This window comes from Notechis scutatus, chromosome Z, assembly GCF_049901735.1.
Source record: "Notechis scutatus isolate UNSWTSFEM ecotype Mainland chromosome Z, rNotScu1.2, whole genome shotgun sequence".
NCBI classification, from domain to species: Eukaryota; Metazoa; Chordata; class Lepidosauria; order Squamata; family Elapidae; genus Notechis; species Notechis scutatus.
The window spans coordinates 79,731,574-79,751,699 of NC_142025.1; the positions used below are offsets into that span (position 1 = coordinate 79,731,574).

The 20,126-nt window shown below is 48.4% G+C and overlaps 1 protein-coding gene across 1 annotated transcript in view; it reads left to right on the forward strand.

Annotated features, from left to right (window-relative positions):
* The window catches only part of FRRS1L (ferric chelate reductase 1 like), a 69,414-nt gene that overhangs the window by 13,631 nt on the left and 35,657 nt on the right, over positions 1-20,126 (forward strand). The window contains exon 2 of the mRNA XM_026678308.2: positions 19,228-19,312. Coding sequence (XP_026534093.1) covers positions 19,228-19,312 — 85 coding nt within the window. The remainder of the gene's footprint in view (positions 1-19,227; positions 19,313-20,126) is intronic.

Consider the following 20,126-nt stretch of genomic DNA (forward strand, 5'->3'; position numbering starts at 1 on the left):
GTGCCCCCAGGCTGCTTCAATGCAAGGTCCTGACTTGCAGCATCCTGCCATTGCTGCCGCGTCCTTTCGCTGCCGCCTCCCTCTCCGACTGCGAAACTCGTGTGCTTCGCCAAGCGCTCCGAGCGGGCGAGCTCTTTCATACATAGAGAGAGAGAGAGGGAAAGACGCCGGTGTGCTCCGAGAGGCTGGCTCTTTTCTCTAGCTGAGGCTGACAGGAAGTGCCTCCAGGGCCGTGGCAGAGCCGTGCAGGCTGGGCAGAGCCGGGAAAGCAAGCCGCGGGTGTTTCCTGGTTCTGCCCAGCCCGCACGGCTCTGCCACGGCCCTGGTGGAATGAGCAGAGGGCCCGGCGGGAGGCACTCATTGCCTTGGTGATATTTCGGGTGCCTCCGCCGCCTCCTCTCCCATCGCAGGTGGCGGTGGCGGCGGCAAGCGGCGGCGCTTCGCCGAGGGAAAAAGAAGACAGCGCAGCCACCTTGCTTGCTTTCCCACCTGCCCGCCCCAGACGGCCTCAGGAGTGGCGGCAGTGGCAACAGGCGTGCACACTCCTGCCAGCAAAGGGAGGAGAGGCGAGGAAAGAGAAGGGAGTGCGGCAGCAGCGGCTGTCACAGTATCATCTCATAGCGGGACAAGGCTGGCAAGCTGAGGTGGCCACACCAGAGGCGTCGCTGCTGACCCCGTCGTGAGGATAAAGGAGTGGGATAGAGATTCAGTCAGATGTCAGCCTCGGCTAGAAAAGAGCCAGCCTCTCGGAGCACGCCGGCGTCTTTCCCTGTCTCTCTATGTATGAAAGAGCTTGCCTCGCTCGGAGCGTTGGCGAAGCACACGAGTTTCGCAGTCGGAGAGGGAGGCGGCGGCGAAAGGACGCGGCGGCAATGGCAGGATGCTGCAAGTCAGGACCTTGCATTGAAGCAGCCCGGGGGCACGTAGCCACCTCCCTCCAGCCCACCTTGAGGATTTGCCTTTTGTTGTTGGTATACTTGGCTTCAGGCGCTCCTGTCGGCGCCTTCCCTTTGCCTTCGAAGGTAAAGTGAATTATTTTAAAAACCTCCGCTCATCCCACCAGGGCCGTGGCAGAGCCGTACGGGCTGGGCAGAACCAGGAAACACCCGCGGCTTGCTTTCCCGGCTCTGCTCAGCTCGCACGGCTCCGGCGCGGCCCTGATAGGATGAGCGGAGGTTTTAAAATAATTCACTTTACCTTCGAAGGCAAAGGAAGGCGCCACAGGAGCGCCTGAAGCCAATCTCCTCAGGGCTCCGGTTGCAGGGAGGAGCCTGACTGGCTGCACGTGGCTGCGCCAAACGCCCGGCGTTGCTGTAACACCACGGCAGCAAGGGAGAAGGGAAAGCAATGGTGGCGGAAGGTCTCCCGATATGAAGTGCTCCACCAACGCAGGCAGCACTATATCCGGGCATGCAACAAAGTACTTCCTAACGGCAAGCCCCCGCCATTCCCCCATTTCACATGTTTAATATGGGCCTTAATTTGGGGGAGGGGCTTAATTTGATTTTATGCCAATAAATCATGCTGGGGCTTCCTATTGGTGGAGGCCGTATTGTTGCAGAAACACGGTAGATAGATAGATAGATAGATAGATAGATAGATAGATAGATAGATAGATAGATATGATACCTGATACCAATTAGCCTTTTGAATTTTAGTCACTCTCTCCAGCATGTGCACATGAAATGTTTCTTCTTCAGAATGTCTGTAAATGTCTATGAATATAAACTCTTTTTCTCCATAGATTTTCAGGTAATGACTTTCAAAACAGATATATCAGCATTGTCAATTTCAACTTCAATTTTGAAGTAGAAAACCAAAACATGTTCTTCTATGGCTCATAGTCTTAGTTGCAAATTGCAATTCTTCTTTCAGCTGTACTGGGAGAGCTGTAATTAAACCATCTTCACAGTAGACACTGTTACTGTCAGATCTATATTGATCTATATTGACAAAATAATTGAATCTCTTATGATATCAAATATTTATGTAGTAAAGTGATTTGGTAACTTTCTACCCTTGTTATAAATTTTGTTCCTCTTTTGTAACATATTTAGAGCACAGCCTGTCTATAAATTGAATTATTTTGTCAGAGTACCTCCAAGATATTTTATTTTTTGGGGGGGTGTATTATTTTGTTGTCTTCCGTTTGGTTCCTTATCACTAGTCTTTGGCTCCACCTTGTGGTCAGAGGTGTTATTCAGCAGGTTCTGACCAGTTCTGGAGAACCAGTAGTGGAAACTTTGAGTAGTTCGGAGAACCGGCAAATACCACTTCTGACTGGTGATTTTACAGTATCCTTCCCTGCCACGTCCACCAAGCCACGCCCACAGAACTGGTAGTAAAAAAAATTGAATCCCACCACTGCTTGTGGTCAAGGAATAAATATTTGAAACAAGGTTTTATATGTCAGGTATATTTTGGGCAGCTTCTGTTAAAATAAAGTGGAAGATTTCAATCTCTCACAACAAACAATTCAGAGTTGCAAAATATAACTCCCAATGGGAATGGCAAATTCATAATAAGACAAGATTAAACCACAATTTGAAATTTTATGTTTCTTCAACGAAGCTAGAAAAGAAAAAGTATTCCATGCTTCCTTATTTTAGTTCATCACTAGTAGTCCTTCCCATTGTTTAGCAATAATGATTCCCCAAAATTGGGCTAATCTTCACAAAGGACTAACAGACTATGATTGAATGTATACTTCATTTGTACTTCCAACAAAAGGTCAATAAGCAATGAGGGAACAGGATTTTAGAAATAAACTACAGGTTTTACGGATGGTTGTAGAGAGAATCATGATTCCTCCCCTGCTGCCTCCCCCTCCCCCATTCCATATCCCCAGGAAAAGGGAGAGGAAGCAGCATTTTCTGCTGCTCAGGCAGGAACTAAAACAATTAACGAAAGCTTCAAAGGAAAGAGCCATTTGCGAAGGCTGGAAGAGAGGGGGGGAAAACTCTGCATCAGCTGAATTTCTTTAGGTGAGCTGAGAAGTGTGTTCCACAAATGGATACGTTGTAGTTCCCATTTGAAAGAGAAAAAAACTGGCAGGAATGTCGCAAGGAGTGGCTTCTGCACTTCAGACTAAGCCAAATAGAATTGACAGGATAAGTTAATAAAACACATCGAACCTACTTAATTTACATTCTTCTCCCTTCCCCAAGGCTGAACTTGACCCCTTCTACCACTCAGAAAACTGGAGGGGGACAGTATAAATGCCAAAAACAGATAATAGATAATCACAGTTGGAAGGGACCTTGTAGGTCATCTAGTCCAACCCCCCACCCAAGTGGGAGACCCAATACCATATCTGACAAATGGCAGTCCAATCTCTTCTTGAAAGTCTCAAGTGATGGCGCTCCCACAACTTCCGAGGGCAAGTTTAACACACTGTTAAACTAATCAAATGCCCCATCAGGCATCTCAATCACAAAAGCCCAGAAGGGTATACAAATCATTCTGTTCACCCTTCCAATCTGCCAGTTGACCCGAAACCCACAGCTGTTATCACTGTAGTTTCTCTGACTTTCGAAATAAACTCCTTTCTGGCAGCTCACTTCCCAGTTTCTTATTTTGTTCATCAGCGCTGATTGTATCGCCCTGGCTGGAAGGAACGAACCAGAGATTTTTCTTCTTACATGGTGAAATTGAGAGAACAGATTCCTAGACCACAGTCTACATTGCCTATGGGAAGGGCTTCTGGCAGAAGATGGGCTGCAGCTCATAAGAAGTGGGAAGAATGCATTTGGAAAATGACTGGGACAGCTAATTCAGGGGTCCCCAACCAGGTCCGCGGACCGGCACCGTCCGGAACAAGTCCTACCGGGCTGCTGGTTTGCTGGGCGCTGCCATCTTTTTGATGAAAAGTGCTTCCGGTGAGCTTTTCCGGTAGAAAGCTCACCGGAAGCACTTTTTCATCAAAAAGATGGCGGCGCCAGCTAATGCCGGTACCGCCATAAAAGGTTGGGGATACCGGGCTGCGGCATAAGAAAGGTTGGGGATCACTGAGCTAATTGAAAGGGGTAAACTGAGTGGGGAGGGTGACCAATCATTAGGACCTAATTGCAAGCATAAACCCCAAGACAACCAATTAAACAAAGAGGTAGGGAATAGTGTGAAGGAATGAAAGCTCAGATACAAAACAGGAGGTGTAGAAGCAAACCCAGGGTCAGCCATAAAGGACTCAGATGCCTATACATTAATGCTCAAAGATTGAGGAATAAACAGAATGAACTTGAAGTACCATTACACAAGAGCAGATATGATGTAGTTGTCATTATCAAAATTTGATGAAACTCATGACTGGAATGTACTGCTAGAAGGATATAAACTGTTCAAAAGAAACAAGCCTAACAAAAGAGGAGGTGGAACTACGGTACATTATATGTAAGTATTCACTATACCTCTATAGAAATACATAAAACCAAGAATGAAAGCCTCCTTTCATTCTTAATATAAAAGGTAACAGGCTATGGGCATATACTACATGCCACCCAATCAAGCAGGAGAAATAGATGCACTTTTTGCTAAGATGGAACTAATCAACAATTGGAAGGAAGAACTCTGCATCAAGTGGGAAAATTGAAGAAAGAGACTCAAAGGCTAATTCTGGTTACACAAGACCAGACCTTAAGAACAAATGCATACAAAACCAGAGCTAAAAAGACAGCTACAGACAGCAAGTTACACTAATTTGCTGCTGCAAGAAGATTGCATAGATTGACTACAAGCAACGGCATGACAAAGTAGCAACAACAAAGCATTGGAAGATCTGCAAGAAATATTATTAGTCAAGCAAGAACGAGAAAAAATCATAGAAAATGAAGAAGCTAATTTGCTCTGGGACTTCTGAATTGATACATAGTGGAATGTTGCACATAAAACTCCAGACTTAATAATTGTCAATAAAAAGAAGAAAAAATGCTGAATATTGGAAGTGGCAATACCTGGAGACAGCAGAAGAGAAGAGAAAGGATTGGAGAAGACAGCACAATATAAATACTTCTGAATACAGATAGAATGACTGTGGCAAAAGAAAGGAAAGGTTATGCCTGTTCTGTACGAGCTATTTGCATACTTGTAAATACCGCGCCCTGATTGGTCAGAGCGCACGGCAACCTGATTGGCCAAGCAAGCCGCACTGATTGCCCGCCCGTGAATCCCCGCGATTGGTGGAAACTAATCACGGGAAATTCAAAGCGGTGCCATTGGCCGCGGCAGCCGCGGCCAGGGAAATATAAGCCGCAGCCGATCTTCCTAAGCCCGAGCCGATCTCGGGACCTAATAAAGAGCTGAAACTGGTCACTGGCTCCCGAGTCTCCTTTCCGACGACGGACCTAACTCTGGCTGACGAAGGTGGGATACCAGAATTGATACCCACCGAGCACGTGGTCCCGAGGGAACGAGATCGATGAGATGGCCAGCCTCGCACTGCCCGCACTCTTTAACCAAGCTACTGAGGACTGGGAATCGTACATTGATCGGTTCCTGATGTTCCTGGAGAGTAGCAACCTCAAGGACGCAAAGCGGGCAGAAAAAAAGGGCTGTTTTCCTGACACACTGCGGGCCCGCAGTGTTTAAGATGGCGAAAGCCCTTGCGAAGCCCGAGGACATGAAGGCGATGGACTGGACCGACCTCGAGCCGCTGCTCCGAGGCCACTATGCTCCCGCCGTGCCCACCCTCATCAGACGGCACGATTTCTACTGGCGGGACCAGAAGCCGGGTGAGAGCATCAGTGATTTCATGGCTGATCTGCGAAATCTAGGAGGCATGTGCGGCTTCACGGATATGGATGAGGCGCTACGAGACCGCGTCGTCCTCGGGCTCAGGGACCCAGTCCTACAAAGCAGACTGATGGCCAAGGGCGACATCTCCTCGCTGACGCCCTTGCCGAGGCCACAGCCGCCAAAGCAACCCGAAAATCAGCGGCCCGAATGCGGAGGTCTGATACCGGGGATCGAGCCACAGCCTCCGAGGTGGCCACGACGACTGAGACGCACGCAGAAGCGAGCCGCCGAGCAACCACCACCACCCACCATGGTGACCTCGATTCCGCCCCCGACACCACGGACGAGGAGGAGGACATCCATCGACTCCAAACAGAACGGGACTGGCGCGATCGGCGAAGTCGTAAGTCGGGACCCCACTGTGCCGGGTGCGGAGGCGACCACCCTCGATCAGAGTGCCGGTTTTTCGACGCGATCTGCCGGCATTGCGACAAGAGAGGCCACATCGCCCGAGTCTGCTGACTCAAGAAAGCCTACAGCCCCCGTCGACGAGACAACAGTGACCGGAGGCGAGACAGCAACCCCCCCAGGCCCAGGGACCGCCAAGCCGAGAGCCGCTGGAACCGGGATGGACGAGGCCGACAGAACGGCAAGAACCGGCAGAGAGAGGAAACCCACCAGACGGTCGTCATCGGCCATTCATCGAGCTCAGACGCCCGGAAGGTATACGTGGAAGTGGGCATCGAGGGCAAGCCATGCAAAATGGAGGTGGACTCCGGGTCCTACCTCTCCATGGTCGCATGGCGGGAAATTAAGCGCCTGGTGCCCGAAATCCACAAGAGGGGTTTGGAAAGCCAGAAGTTAATCCTTAAGGACTACCAAGGAAACCGCATCCCGGTAGTCGGAACAGGACACTTTGAAGTCACTTTCAAAGGGCGCACAGCAAGACTTCCCCTGACCGTCGTAGACCGAGACCGACCCAGCCTATTGGGACTACAGTGGTTCGCACCGCTTGGGATCGAAGTAACGGGCATCGACCACATCGCAGAGGCAGGTTGGGAGGAGCAACTCGCAAGGGACTTCCAGGAAGTGTTCAACGGCACCTTAGGCAAGTACCGAGGGCCCCCTATCTCCTTCAGCCTAGACCCCAGCATTCCCCCAAGACACCTGAAACCACGGCGGGTACCCTTCACACTCCGCCCCAAGATTGATGAGCAGATAGACAAGCTCATCAAACAAGGGGTCTTAGAGCCAACCGATCACGCCCGGTGGGAGACCCCCATAGTCACCCCAGTCAAGCCCGATGGGTCGGGTGAGAATCTGTGGGGACTATAAGGCCACCCTAAACTGCGCCTTACAACAAAGCGCCTACCCCGTCCCAGTAGTGCAGCACCTCCTACACTCACTGGGGAGGCAAGGTATTCGCGAAACTCGACCTGGCACAAGCCTACCAACAATTGCCGGTCGACGCAGAAACCGCCGGGCGCAAACCATAGTAACCCACTGGGGGCTTTTCGCTGCAAGAGGCTCCAGTTCGAGTCAGCGTAGTGCCAGGAATTTTCCAGAGCCTCATGGAGAGACTCCTACAAGGAATCAAGGGGTGGTGCCCTACTTCGATGACGTGCTGGTGTCAGCAGCCAACCAAAAAGAATTGGAGGGTCGCCTGAGGGAGGTGCTACAAAAAATTCAAAAACGCGGGCTAAAAGTCAAAAAGAAAAATGCCAGCTGTACACTGAGAGGGCCGAGTTCCTGGGGTATCTCCTAGACCGGCAGGATTCACCCAACCGAAAAAAAATCAGAGCCATCAAAGAAGCCCCCAGGCCAAAGAATAAAACGGAACTGCAGGCATTTCTGGGACTGATCAATTTCTATAATGTTTTCCTACCCCAAGAGGCGACCGCGGCAGAACCGTTGCATAGGCTGCTGGATAAAACAGCCACCTGGACCTGGGGGCGTGAGGAAGCTGCTTTCAAGCGAACCAAGGACCTGCTCACATTGGATGCCGTCCTCATCCAATACAACGAGACCCTACCATCAGCAGTCACATGCGACGCATCACCCTGTCGGGCGTCGGAGCGGTCCTCAGCCACACTCTCCCGACGGAAAAAGAAGCACTCATCGCTTTCTTTTCAAGAACCCTCTCAAAACCAGAAAGAAATTACAGCCAGCTCGACAAAGAGGCTCTGGCAATCGTCGCCGCCATCAAGAGGTTCCACGAGTACCTCTATGGCAGGACCTTTACTGTCATCACCGACCACAAGCCGCTGCTGGGAATCCTGGTAGGGAACAAGGCCACCCCAACATTCTATCTCCAAGAATGACAAGGTGATCCGAATTCCTTGCTGCCTACAGCTACCGGCTAACCCACCGACCGGTAAGAAAATTAGCCACGCAGACGCCCTGAGCCGCACGCCGTTACCCGACCTGGACGCCTTGACCCAGCACCTACAACATCCACCCTTAGCATAGAGACTCTACCCAATCTGCCTGTAACCGCGTCAGACATTGCCCATGAAACCAATAAAGACAAACGTCTGGTGCGCGGATTTTACATTGGGTAGAAAGGGTGGCGGAAAAAAACGACTACGAAAAATTCAGGACATTTCGGAACCGACAAACGGAACTGTCTTTACAAAGGGTTGTTTACTATAGGGGATAGGGTTGTCATCCCTGAAAAACTACAAGAAAGGGTTTTGGAACTGTTGCATGAAGGGCACCTGGGCATCGTTAGGACCAAAGCCCTGGCCAGGAGATTACGCCTGGTGGCCAGGGATGGACAAGCAAATTGAGGCTTGGGTGGCAGCATGCAAACAATGCCAAGAATCCAGGCCAAGCCCCCATCCGCCCCAATCCTGGAATGGAAACCCCCAGGGGACCATGGTCCAGGATTCATATAGACTTCACCGGGCCGACAAAGGGATACACTTTCCTCATTATGGTAGATGCTTACTCCAACTGGCTGGAGGTAAGCAACATGAGAACCACCACCACGGAGGCCATCACCAAAGAACTCAACAAACTATTCGTAACCCACGGCCTCCCAGATGTCATCGTATCAGATAACTTGGGCCCCAATTTACCTCGCTAGAATTCGAAAAATTCCTAGCGGAGCGGGGAATCGACATGCGTTGACCGCGCCGGCACATCCGGCGGCGAATGGAAGGGCGGAATGGATGGTTCAATTTACAAAAAAAAAATCCAAAAAATCGAAACCGGGGAAATACAGGACAAAATTAATAAAATGCTATTCATACAACATATAACGCCAAGCACGACAACCAACAAAAGCCCGGCAGAACTACTAATGGGAAGGAAACTAAGGTCCCCACTCGACAGACTGCACCCCACATACAACCCAGAAAACCCCCGACTCATCCAGCAGACACCGAACATTCACACGGGGGGATGCAGTATACGCAAAAAACCTCACAGGAGACCCACTCTGGGTACCAGCAATCATAACCCAGGTGACAGGTCCCCTTCGTACTGCTACAGACAACCGACGGTCGAGCATGGAAAAGACATCGATCAATTAAGATCAAGAATAGACATGGGAAACACAACCGACACGCAAAAAGAAATCACAGGGGGAAGGGGAAATCCCAACACCCCCAAGAGGGGAGGGGGGGAAAACCCCGGAACCCAAAACAGCCAAGAAAACCAAGAATACTCACCATACATGACGGGAACAGACGAACAGCTCGAGGCCTCACCGGGAAGAAATAGCCAAGCCAGCTCAACCAGCCCAGAAAGACCAGGCGGGAGCGGCAACACCAGCAGCTCGACCAGCCGGGTAGACCGGGAGGAGCGCGACGAGAGGCCTGGTTCACCCTTCCAGGCGGTTCCATCAACGAGGCAGAGAGCAACACAGAACCTGACCGAACCGGCCGAAGGCCAGGCATCGACTAACCTCGCAGGTCAAGTAGGGAAGTACGGAGCCCGCCTACTTACGGGACTACGTTACGTAGGACCCTACCAAGAGGGAGGGGTGTTCTGTAACGAGCCATTTGCATACTTGTAAATACCTGATTGGTCAGAGCGCACGGCAACCTGATTGGCCAAGCAAGCCGCACTGATTGGCCCGCCGTGAATCCAGCGATTGGTGGAAACTAATCGCGGGAAATTCAAAGCAGTGCCATTGGCATGCAGCAGCGCGCCAGGGAAATATAAGCCGCAGCCGATCTTCCTAAGCCCGAGCGATCCTCGGGACCTAATAAAGAGCTGAAACTGGTCACTGGCTCCCGAGTCTCCTTTCCGACGACAGACCTAACAATGCCAATAATAATAGCTGCCTTTAATGGTATCCTAAAGCAACTGGAGCACCACTTAAGCACTATCAGCATTGACAAATCACCATCAAAAAATGATTGTACTTGGAACAGCTTACATGTGTAACAATATCTGTAACACCATTAAACATCCACAACTGTCTATCCCAAATCCTTGCAGACTTGATAGGTAGACAAAATGCCAAATCCAGTCTGAACATCTGACTATCTGTGCCGCAAACCATAATAGGAATAATAAGAATAATCCAAATATATAATAAAAGGAATAATCCAAATATATATATAACAACACAGCTTAGTTAAAGGAATAAAAAAGATGAAATACCTTGTATGAACAGCAGGAATGATGGAAAAAAGACCAAGGAAGATCAAGAATTGGCCAGCACCAGGTAAAGATGAATTGCATATGTTTTGTTTGAACACCTGATTAGTCTACATCAAATATTTGCCAAGCAGTTTAACAACATACTGCAAGAAGGTGAAATTGAGGTGTGGCTAACACAGGGGTGGGCAAACTAGGGCCCGCGGGCCACATCCGGCCATTGGTCTGTCCAATGTGGCCCGCCCCTGAAAAAAAAATCACTGGGCGTGGCGTATTGCCTGTGCCGCGTGGCCCCCAAAGCTGCAAAACAGTGCGGAGCGATCTAAGGGTAGGAAAGAAAAGAAATTTGCAAAGGCCTCGGCTGGGAGTTTGAAATCACCTTCGAGTGCGACCTCTCCGAAGGTGAGTCCCTGCCAATCCCCCTTTTTTTTCCGGGGCTTCCAGACTTAAACTTTGCAAAGGCAAAGCTTGCAGCCTGGAGCGTCTTCCCACCAAGGAGCGGGAAGGGTTCCACCTGGCGGGCGGGGCGGGCTGCTTGGAGCCACCTAAAGCTAGGCCGCTGCTGGTGGAGCCTTGCCCTGCCTTGGTGCCCGTTTCCCGGCTCGGCGGTCCTGCTCGGGCGGCACTTTAAAAGCCTGCTCCCAGCACCCGAGCAACTTCCCAGCAACTTTCCGCTTCGTTTTAACTTGCGGGCACTCGCGCCAGGCCCCGAGCCACGCGGCGGAGGGGAAGCCCGGCAGGCGGGCGGGCAGGCGGGCTGCTTGGAGGAGGCGACCGGCGGCGCTCCGGGCTTCCTCCGCCATGCGGCTCGGGCGAGCATGAGCGCCCGCGAGTTAAACGAAGCCAAAAGTTGCTGGGAAGTTCTTTCGGTTTTCCGGGCTTCAGGGCTTTGCAAAGGCAAAGTTTGCAGGCTGGAGCGTCTTCCCACCGAGGAGTGGGAAGGGTTCCACCCGGCGGGCGAGGCGGGCTGCTTGGAGCGGGCTGCCGTGCAGCTCAAGGCGGCGCGGCGCCCGCGAGTTAAAACGAAGCCGAAAGTTGCTGGGAAGTTGCTCGGTTTTCCAGGGCTTCAGGGCTTTGCAAAGGCAAAGTTTGCAGGCTGGAGCGTCTTCCCGCCGAGGAGCGGGAAGGGTTCCGCCCGGCGGGCGGGCAGGCTGCTTGAGCGGGCTGCTGTGCGGCTCGGGCGGCGCGGCGTCCGTGAGTTAAAACGAAGCTGAAAGTTGCTGGGAAGTTGCTCGGATTTCCGGGGCTTCAGGCTTAAACTTTGCAAAGACAAAGTTTGTAGGCTGGAGCGTCTTCCCGCCGAGGAGCAGGAAGGGTTCTGCCCGGCGGGCGGGCGGGCTGCTTAAACTTTGCTCGGGCGGCACTTTAAAGCCTGCTCCCAGCACCCGAGCAACTTCCCAGCAACTTTCGGCTTCCTTTTACTCGCGGGCACTCGCGCCTGGCCCCGAGCTGCACAGCAGAGGAAGCCCGGCGGGCGGGCTGCTTGGAGGAGGCGACCGGCGGTGCTCCGGCAGCAGCAACAGGCAGTTTCGTCCGGGTTCGCTCAGGTGTCCGGCTGGGGCTGTCAGGAGTTGCTACCGCCGGCGCAGCTCCGTGCGGCTCCAGTCCCGCATTGCCTTGGGAAGGAAAGGCAAAACCAGGAGCCACTGAGCCTGAGCCTCCGGTGCCGCGGCTCCCGTTGCAAAGCACCGCCGCGGCTCTTCCTTTTGCCTTTCCTTCCCGAGAGCAACGGGACTGGAGCCGCGGGAGCCCGCGCGCCGGCAGTAGCAACTCCTGACTCAGGGGGCCTCCGAGGGAGGAAGGAGGGGAAGGGGGGAGGGGGCGATTCCCAAAAAATCTTGTCCTGACCCGGCCCGTCTGTCAAATTTTAAAAGTCAATGCGGCCCCCGAGCCAAAAAGTTTGCCCACCCTTGGGCTAACATCTGGCAAAAGCTACCTGATAATGAAAGATCCAGCAAAACGGATAGCACCAGGCATCTACCGGCCAATTACCTGATTACCAATCGTTTTCTGGTGAAAAATGGACTAAAGATGGACTAAATAAAGAAGGCTCTAAATGGTAACTAGAAACATATTTACAATGAATCATGCCCTTCATCCTCAGAATGACATTGACAGACTCTACATATCAAGAAAAATAGTGTGTGTGGAATGTTGCAAGTACATTTGATGGGTGAAAAAGAAAAAAGTGCACTGGAAGAATATCTGAAGGATAGCGAAAAAGATGAACTGAAAATAATATACCAATATACCAAGATGGCTTACTGGAGACCAAAGACCAAATGAAAAACAGAAAAGAGGCATGGGAAGATAAACTGTTACATGGTCAGTACATGGTTAGTATGAAAAACATAACAGGTAAAGCAGATATGGTGGACAAAAATACCAAATCCAGTCCGAATATAGGGCTGATCGTGCGTTGAACCATAATAATAAAGAATTTAAGACTGTTGAACCTATAAATGCTAAAATGAAACACTAAAATGTTTAAATACTTAACACTAGTTGACTAAATTATAAAATTATTTTTAATAGATTAATAATTCAGTATGGTAGTGCATGTATGTAAATATGCTTGTAAATTTGTGTGCGTGCATATAGAGTAGAATAATAGAGTTGGAAGGGACCTAGTCTAATACCCTGTTCAAGCAGGAGATCCTATACCATTTCTGACAGATGGCTGTCCAGTCTCTTCTTGAAGGCTTCCAGTGATGAAGCACCCCCAACTTCTGAAGGCAAACTGTTCCATTGGTTGATTGTTCTCACTGTCAGAAAGTTTCTCCTTATTTCTAGGTTAAATGTCTCCTTGATCAGTTTCCATCCATTATTCCTTGTCAGGCCTTTAGGTGTTTTGGAAAATAGGTTGACCCCCCCTCTCTGTGACAGCCCCTCAAATATTGGAACACTGGTATCATTGGACCCCTGGTCCTTCTCTTTACTAGACTAACCATGCCCACTTCCTCAACTGTTCTTCATAGGTTTTAGCCTCCAAACACCTAATTATATTTGTTGCTTTTGTCTGCACTCTTTTCTACAGTCTCAATCTTTTTTATAGTGTGGTGACCAAAACTGAATGCAGTATTCTAGATGTAGTCTTACTTAGGCTTTATAGAGTGATATTAGTTAGGTAGGGGCCAATGTTCAAGTCTATCAAGAGCCATCTTGAGCCAATCATCTAGGATTTGGCTATTCCTACCAGCTTAATATCATCTGCAAATTTGATGAGTTCCCCTTCTATTCCCTCATCTAAAGATATTCAAGAAGATATTGAGGAGTATTGGGCCTAAGATGGAAGGCCCTTCCTTCTTTCAATGTAGTCATAGGACTACTCGCTGAGTACGGTTTGTCAGCCACTTACAAATCCATCTGGGGGTGATGCTTTCTATCCCACTTTTTTCTAGATTATCAAGAAGTTGTGGTGTAATTAGCTGAAGTCTAAGTATGCTATGTGATCCATATCAAAGGAATATAACATAAAACAGTTTAAAAAGCATAGGATATTTTGTAGAGTTAAAATTAGGAGAATGCTTTTCATGTTTTGCAGCATGGACTAATGACAGTCCAAAGAAAAATTTATATTTTCCTGACAATGTAAGGATTGTAGTCTGATTGTAAAAATTAAATGATATTATTCTGAGCACTTCTACATTTATGAGCGAATGGTGCAAGTTTGTGTAGAAAGGACACCAAAGGTACATTTGGCCTAGAGTCTCAGGTTCCTCCAGATCACAGGGACAGCTTTGCTCTGCAAAAGGGATATTATTATATCTTCCTCTCAGTATTGCAGATGGTAAATCATTAAAACAAGCAAAAAAGGTAATGGTAGGTGTTAAGTATGAGGCATGGGCGTAGAAACGGAGACAAAACTGCTTCTTGTGAACTTCAGCTCTTTATTTAAAGCATGATAACAGAGACAAAAAACCCCCGGATAGCGGCCACCCTTTTATAGAGTGAACTGCTATCCGGATGACCAATGGATGTTATTATAGGGTTTGAACCTCGTCCAATGGGACTCGGCCCGCCAACAGCCAGTCAGATTGCTCGGAATTAACCAATCATAACTTGCCATTATAAGGGCCAATAGGAAGTGCAGGATTACGATCCTGCTATGTAAATGAATCTTTATTAATTACATTTCTTTAGTTCACAACACCCCTCCCCCCTGGGTTCCGTTTGACGGCCGTGGTGATGTAATCTCGCAGGTATGCAGGTTGTTTTACCTGCCTAGTTGATTTCTGCTGTTCCACCGGTTTTTGTTTAAAGTTCGGTTCCGGTGGAACGCAAGGCTCGTTTCCGCCCGGGGTTGCTTCCGCGATACTATCAGAGTCCCTTAAGTCCATTCCTGGATCGGGCGGGCCTGTTTCCGCTATGGTGTTCCTCTGCGGGGAGGATGGCCCCAATCCCGGACTTTCTTCAGGTGGCGCGAGCACTTGGTTTAGTGGCCGTCTGTCCTCGATTACATCGTCGTCTATGCGGTCTTCGTTCCCCTCGGTATTCCCTCCCCCCTGAGTTTGGAAGTCCTGGGGGTCACGGATATTTGGTTGTAAACGAGATCGAAGTTGGTCTATGTGGCGTTTCCATATCTTACCGTCTGTCGTTTTAAGGTGGTAAGATCTAGGGCCAGTGAGGTAGACTACGGTGGCAGGGACCCACAACGGTTCGCCAGAAAGGTTTTTAGCGTAGACCAAGTCGCCTATCTTGAATTGGCGATACGTTCCGCTGGATCCGCAAGGTTTATCTGGCGTATAAGATGGGTGTAATCAGTCGAGGTGGGAGCGAAGCTTCCGCCCCATTAAAAGTTCGGCTGGAGTCTTGTTGGTGATGCTGTGGGGGGTAATGTGTTGTAGTAAGAGTATTTTGTTCAATCTAGCGTCAATGTCCCCCGGATCCATTTTTTGGAGTGTCCTTTTAAGGAATTGGACCATCCGTTCCGCTCTCCCGTTTGCCGCAGGGTGAGCCGGCAAAGTTAAGGCATGGCGGATGCCTCGGTCCGCCAAGTATTGTTCGAAGGTGAGAGCAGTAAATTGGGGTCTGTTGTCGGAAACTAGAACGTCCGGGAAACCGTGTGTTGCGAATAATCTATCTAGTTTTTTAATAACGGAGTCAGTAGTCATGCTTTTCATCTTGTGGATTTCGAGCCAGTTAGAGTAAGCATCCACGGTTAGGAAAAAAGTGTGTCCTTCGTAGGTCCCGCGAAATCAATGTGGATGCGGGACCACGGGCCTCGAGGCGTTCCCATTCAGTGGGGGTTGCTCTCGGTGGGCGTTGCTGACCTCTTGGCAGTTTCTACACGTGGTTACCCAGGCTTCAATTTGTTTATCGATGCCTGGCCACCACGCTGTAGCTTCGAGCGAGCCTTCATGCGGACGATGCCCGGATGTCCTTCGTGGAGGGTTTGCAACACGAGTCGCTGTAGTCTCTCTGGCACAACGACTCTATCTCCCCATAGGATGCAGCCCTTCTGGGAGAATAGTTCCGTTTGGCGGTTTTTGAACAGTGCAAAAATGGCGGGAGTTTCTTCGACTGGCCAGCCGCGTTCGACCCAACTGAGAACTTTTGCAAGGATAGCATCCCGTTTTTGTGTCGGCGCGATATCCCTTGCCGTTAGCGGTGGCGAGTTGAGGGTTTCAATTTGCAGCGTATTGAGGGTTGGAGCTGGGTCGCTGACGGTTTCCGGAAGTGGGGCACGGCTCAAAGCGTCAGCGTGGGGAATGGCTTTCCCGGGCGATGCTGCAGTACGTAGTTGTAGGCTGCTAGGAATTCTGACCAGCGAGTCATTCTAGGTGATAATATATGCGGCATTGGTTTATCACCTGCTAAAATGCCAAGTAAAGGCTTGTGGTCTGTGACTAGAGTAAAGGGCCTCCCGTAGACATATTCGTGAAATCGTTTCACAGCCGATACAATAGCAAGAGCCTCTTTGTCAAGTTGGCTATAGTTTCGTTCAGCCTTTGATAACGTCTGGAAAAAGTAAGCAATAGGGGCCTCATTCCCGTTTGGTAACACGTGGCTCAAAATGGCTCCAACCCCAAATGGTGACGCGTCGGATGTAATGTTTAATGGCAAAGTCTCGTTGTACTGCATTAGCACAGCGTCGGAAGTTAATAAGTCTTTAACCTTTCTAAAAGAATGTTCTTCTCGGTGACCCCAAACCCAAATAGCTTTCTTGTCGAGAAATCGATGTAAGGGTTCGGCTACTGTTGCCTTGTGAGGCAAGAAGATGTTATAAAAATTGATGAGTCCCAAGAAGGCCTGGAGATCAGCCTTATTTTTAGGTCTTGGGGCGTTTTTAATTGCTTTGAGTTTGGTCTCGGTGGGGTGGATTCCTGGTTTATCGAGGAGATACCCAAGAAACTCCACCCGCTCAGTACACAGTTGACACTTATTTTTTTTCACCTTGAGGCCGGCATCTTTGAATCTATGTAGAACTAGTTTGAGACGCCGTTCGAGCTCTTCTTTATTAGGGGCCGCAATTAAAACATCATCAAAATACAGCACAACCCCCTTTATGCCTTGCAAAAGTCTCTCCATTAGACTCTGAAATATCCCGGGAGCTACACTCACTCCAAACTGGAGTCTGTTGCATTTAAAGGCACCTCGGTGTGTAACGATAGTCTGTGCCTCTGCGGTTTCCGTATCAACGGTAATTGTTGATACGCTTGCGCTAAGTCTAACTTTGCGAAGATCTTCCCGCCCCCAGGGAGTGGAGAAGATGTTGAACCACCGGCACCGGATTAGCGCTCTGTTGGAGTGCGTGGTTCAGGGTGGCTCGGTAGTCCCCACAAATTCTGATCGACCCATCCGGTTTGATGGGGGTTCCCATTTTGCTTGAAGAGCCAGTGCTCTGTTTCTGTAGGAGTGGTTGTTTTCTTGGTTACCCAAGCGATGCCGGTTTACAAGAACGTTTCTTGCGGGTTGTCGGAGGGTGTTCTCCCTTCAGCTTGGGTTGGACTCTCTCTGCTTCTGCAGGCCCGTGCAATGTGGCCTCTCTTCCCACAGGCGTGGCAGAGTGTGTAGCAGAATTTGCAGTTGCTTCTCTTATGGTTGGCTCCACAACTTTGGCAGAGTGCGTAGCGGAATTTGCATTTGTGCGGAGTCCTTAGAATTCGTGGACTCTGATTGCCCCGAATCCTGATGACTTCTTCTTCATCACTCTTCGGTTTGCGATTCTTTGTTGCCGGAAACTTCTCTAGACCTGGTGAAGTGTCACGGGTGAGTTGACGAGGCGGTGCGTGGTTGCGGTGCCTTCGAGCAGCTGACTTCCTGGTTTCTTCTGCTGCAGTAGCATAGGTGACGGCTTTTGGAAAGCTGACGTTGTCTTTCTCCATAGGCCTTCGGTGCCCGTGTCGTGCATCTAATCCCGGAACTGGGCAGCTATGGCTTTTCTGTTGTTCCCTCTGGTAACACTCGCGTCTTCGGGCCAGTTTTGATGCTGTGGATGCATAATGAGCCTGAAGGAGGGGTGCGAGGGTATCCCAACCCATTTCTGTTACTTCAGCCGGTTTTGCAATTGCTTTAGCCACCCGGAATACAGCAGGCCCGCAGTACGTCAAAAACACCGCTCTTTTCTTGCCGGTGGACATGTCCTCTAAATTGTTGGTTTCCAAGAATATCTGGAAACGTTCCATATACGACTCCCAGTCTTCTTTGTCTGGGTCAAAAGGAGCGGGTGGTATAGCGCCGCCTGACATCCTGTCGATGTAGGTGCGCTCTCAGCCACGTGCTTCGGTTGGTGCTCTGCAGGGTTTAGCCAGCTCTATTGTCTCCGTATCCCACCCTCGTCGCCAGTGTTATGTATGAGGCATGGGCGTAGAAACGGAGACAAAACTGCTTCTTGTGAACTTCAGCTCTTTATTTAAAGCAGGGGTGTCCAACCTTGGCAACTTTAAGACTTGTGGACTTCAACTCCCAGAATTCCTCAGCCAGCAAAGCTGGCTGAGGAATTCTGGGAGTTGAAGTCCACAAGTCTTAAAGTTGCCAAGGTTGGACACCCCTGATTTAAAGCATGATAACAGAGACGAAAAACCCCCGGATAGCAGCCGCCCTTTTATAGAGTGAACTGCTATCCGGATGACCAATGGATGTTGTTATAGGGTTTGAACCTCGTCCAATGGGACTCGGCCCGCCAACAGCCAGTCAGATTGCTCGGAATTAACCAATCATAACTTGCCATTATAAGGGCCAATAGGAAGTGCAGTATTACGATCCTGCTATGTAAATGAATCTTTATTAATTACATTTCTTTAGTTCACAACACCAGGTAATACTGAATAGCCAATTTCCTCGTGTAAAGGGTCTCTTGCTAATAACCTGTCAAGATTGATATACGTAATTTGCCCTACTTTATTTTGAGAGCTATGCCAAACACCTTCTTCAGGTCTAATTTTTTATAGTCCTCTGGTATAAAATGCAGGTTGGCATAGACAATTCTGAATTCTGGCTTTCCAAAAAGAGATAATCTGACCAAGAAGAATGCGATAGTCAGAAAATTGATGGAAAAATGATATATGAGCAGAAATAGAGCCAAGAAAGCTTTAGATTTGAGGGGCATATGAAATGATTTATTAGCTGTGTGCAAACAGACACTGACCATATTTCATAAATACTTTAATTTAGATCCTACACAGAGCAGAGGATTAGATGATGACTTAAAGGTCTTTTCCAATTATCACTATGGTTATTTTCATGTAGATTCTGAGGAAATAAGAACATTTTTTATTTTAACATCTGAATATGACACTTTGCAGAGTGATTGCTGACTCCAGTAAGAAACAAAATGTGGGATATAAATTTAATAAATGTATAAAATACATACAAATTAACATTTAGCATTACATTAAAATGCATTGTATTAAATAATTAATATTTTGATTCTGATTCTTAAAGGTTACCCTTTTCCTACTGCTCCTCCGGTAGATCCATTTGCAAAAATTCGAGCGGATGATTGTGGAAAAACAAAAGGATGCTTTAGGTCAGTATGATACAATGAAAATTTGTTAATTGTTTTTTTTTATACCAATCTGATCTATGAACAAGGTCACTGTATAAATTAAAATCTAAAAATATATCCTATTAGCAATGACTTATTGTAACTCTGAGTCCATGTAAAGTTTTCCAGTTGTGAAATTCATTTGATTAGACTATTGAAATGTAGAGTTCTGCATAGATTAAACAAAACTTTCTAAGAACAGAACTATTTCTAAGAATAGAACACCTTTGCACTGTGTTTTGATACCATAAAACTTGAAATTTTTAGTGTTTTTGTATAGGAAACAATAGGAACAAGACCCTTGCTACCTTGATGTATGTCCTAAATTCACAAAGATTAAGTAATTTTTTTAAAAAAATCTACATAAAAATAATCAATTTTTGGTGACTTGTCTATCTACAGAATTATAGCACTTAGCTCAGCAAAGAAGCAACAGCAGTGGCTTCATTTCAGTAAGAGCCTATATGATCTACAAAATATCGGCAATTGTGGTGTGTTAAAGCTTCTTCCCTGTTTTCATTTGGCAAACTGACTGTAAAATTCAACAAATATAGTAATATTGTGTTTGAATTGACAATCTGAAAACTCATCATCATAGGAACAGTATCTTGCAAAGCCCATGCACAGTTTATATTTTGATTTGTATAACTTGGCTTAAAAAGAATACTGCATCCATTTTTGGTCACCATGATACAAAAAAGATGCCATGGCTCTAAAAAAAGTGCAGAGAAGGACAACAAAGATGATTAGGGGACTGAGGCTAAAGCATATGGTGAATGGTTGTAGGAATTGGGTA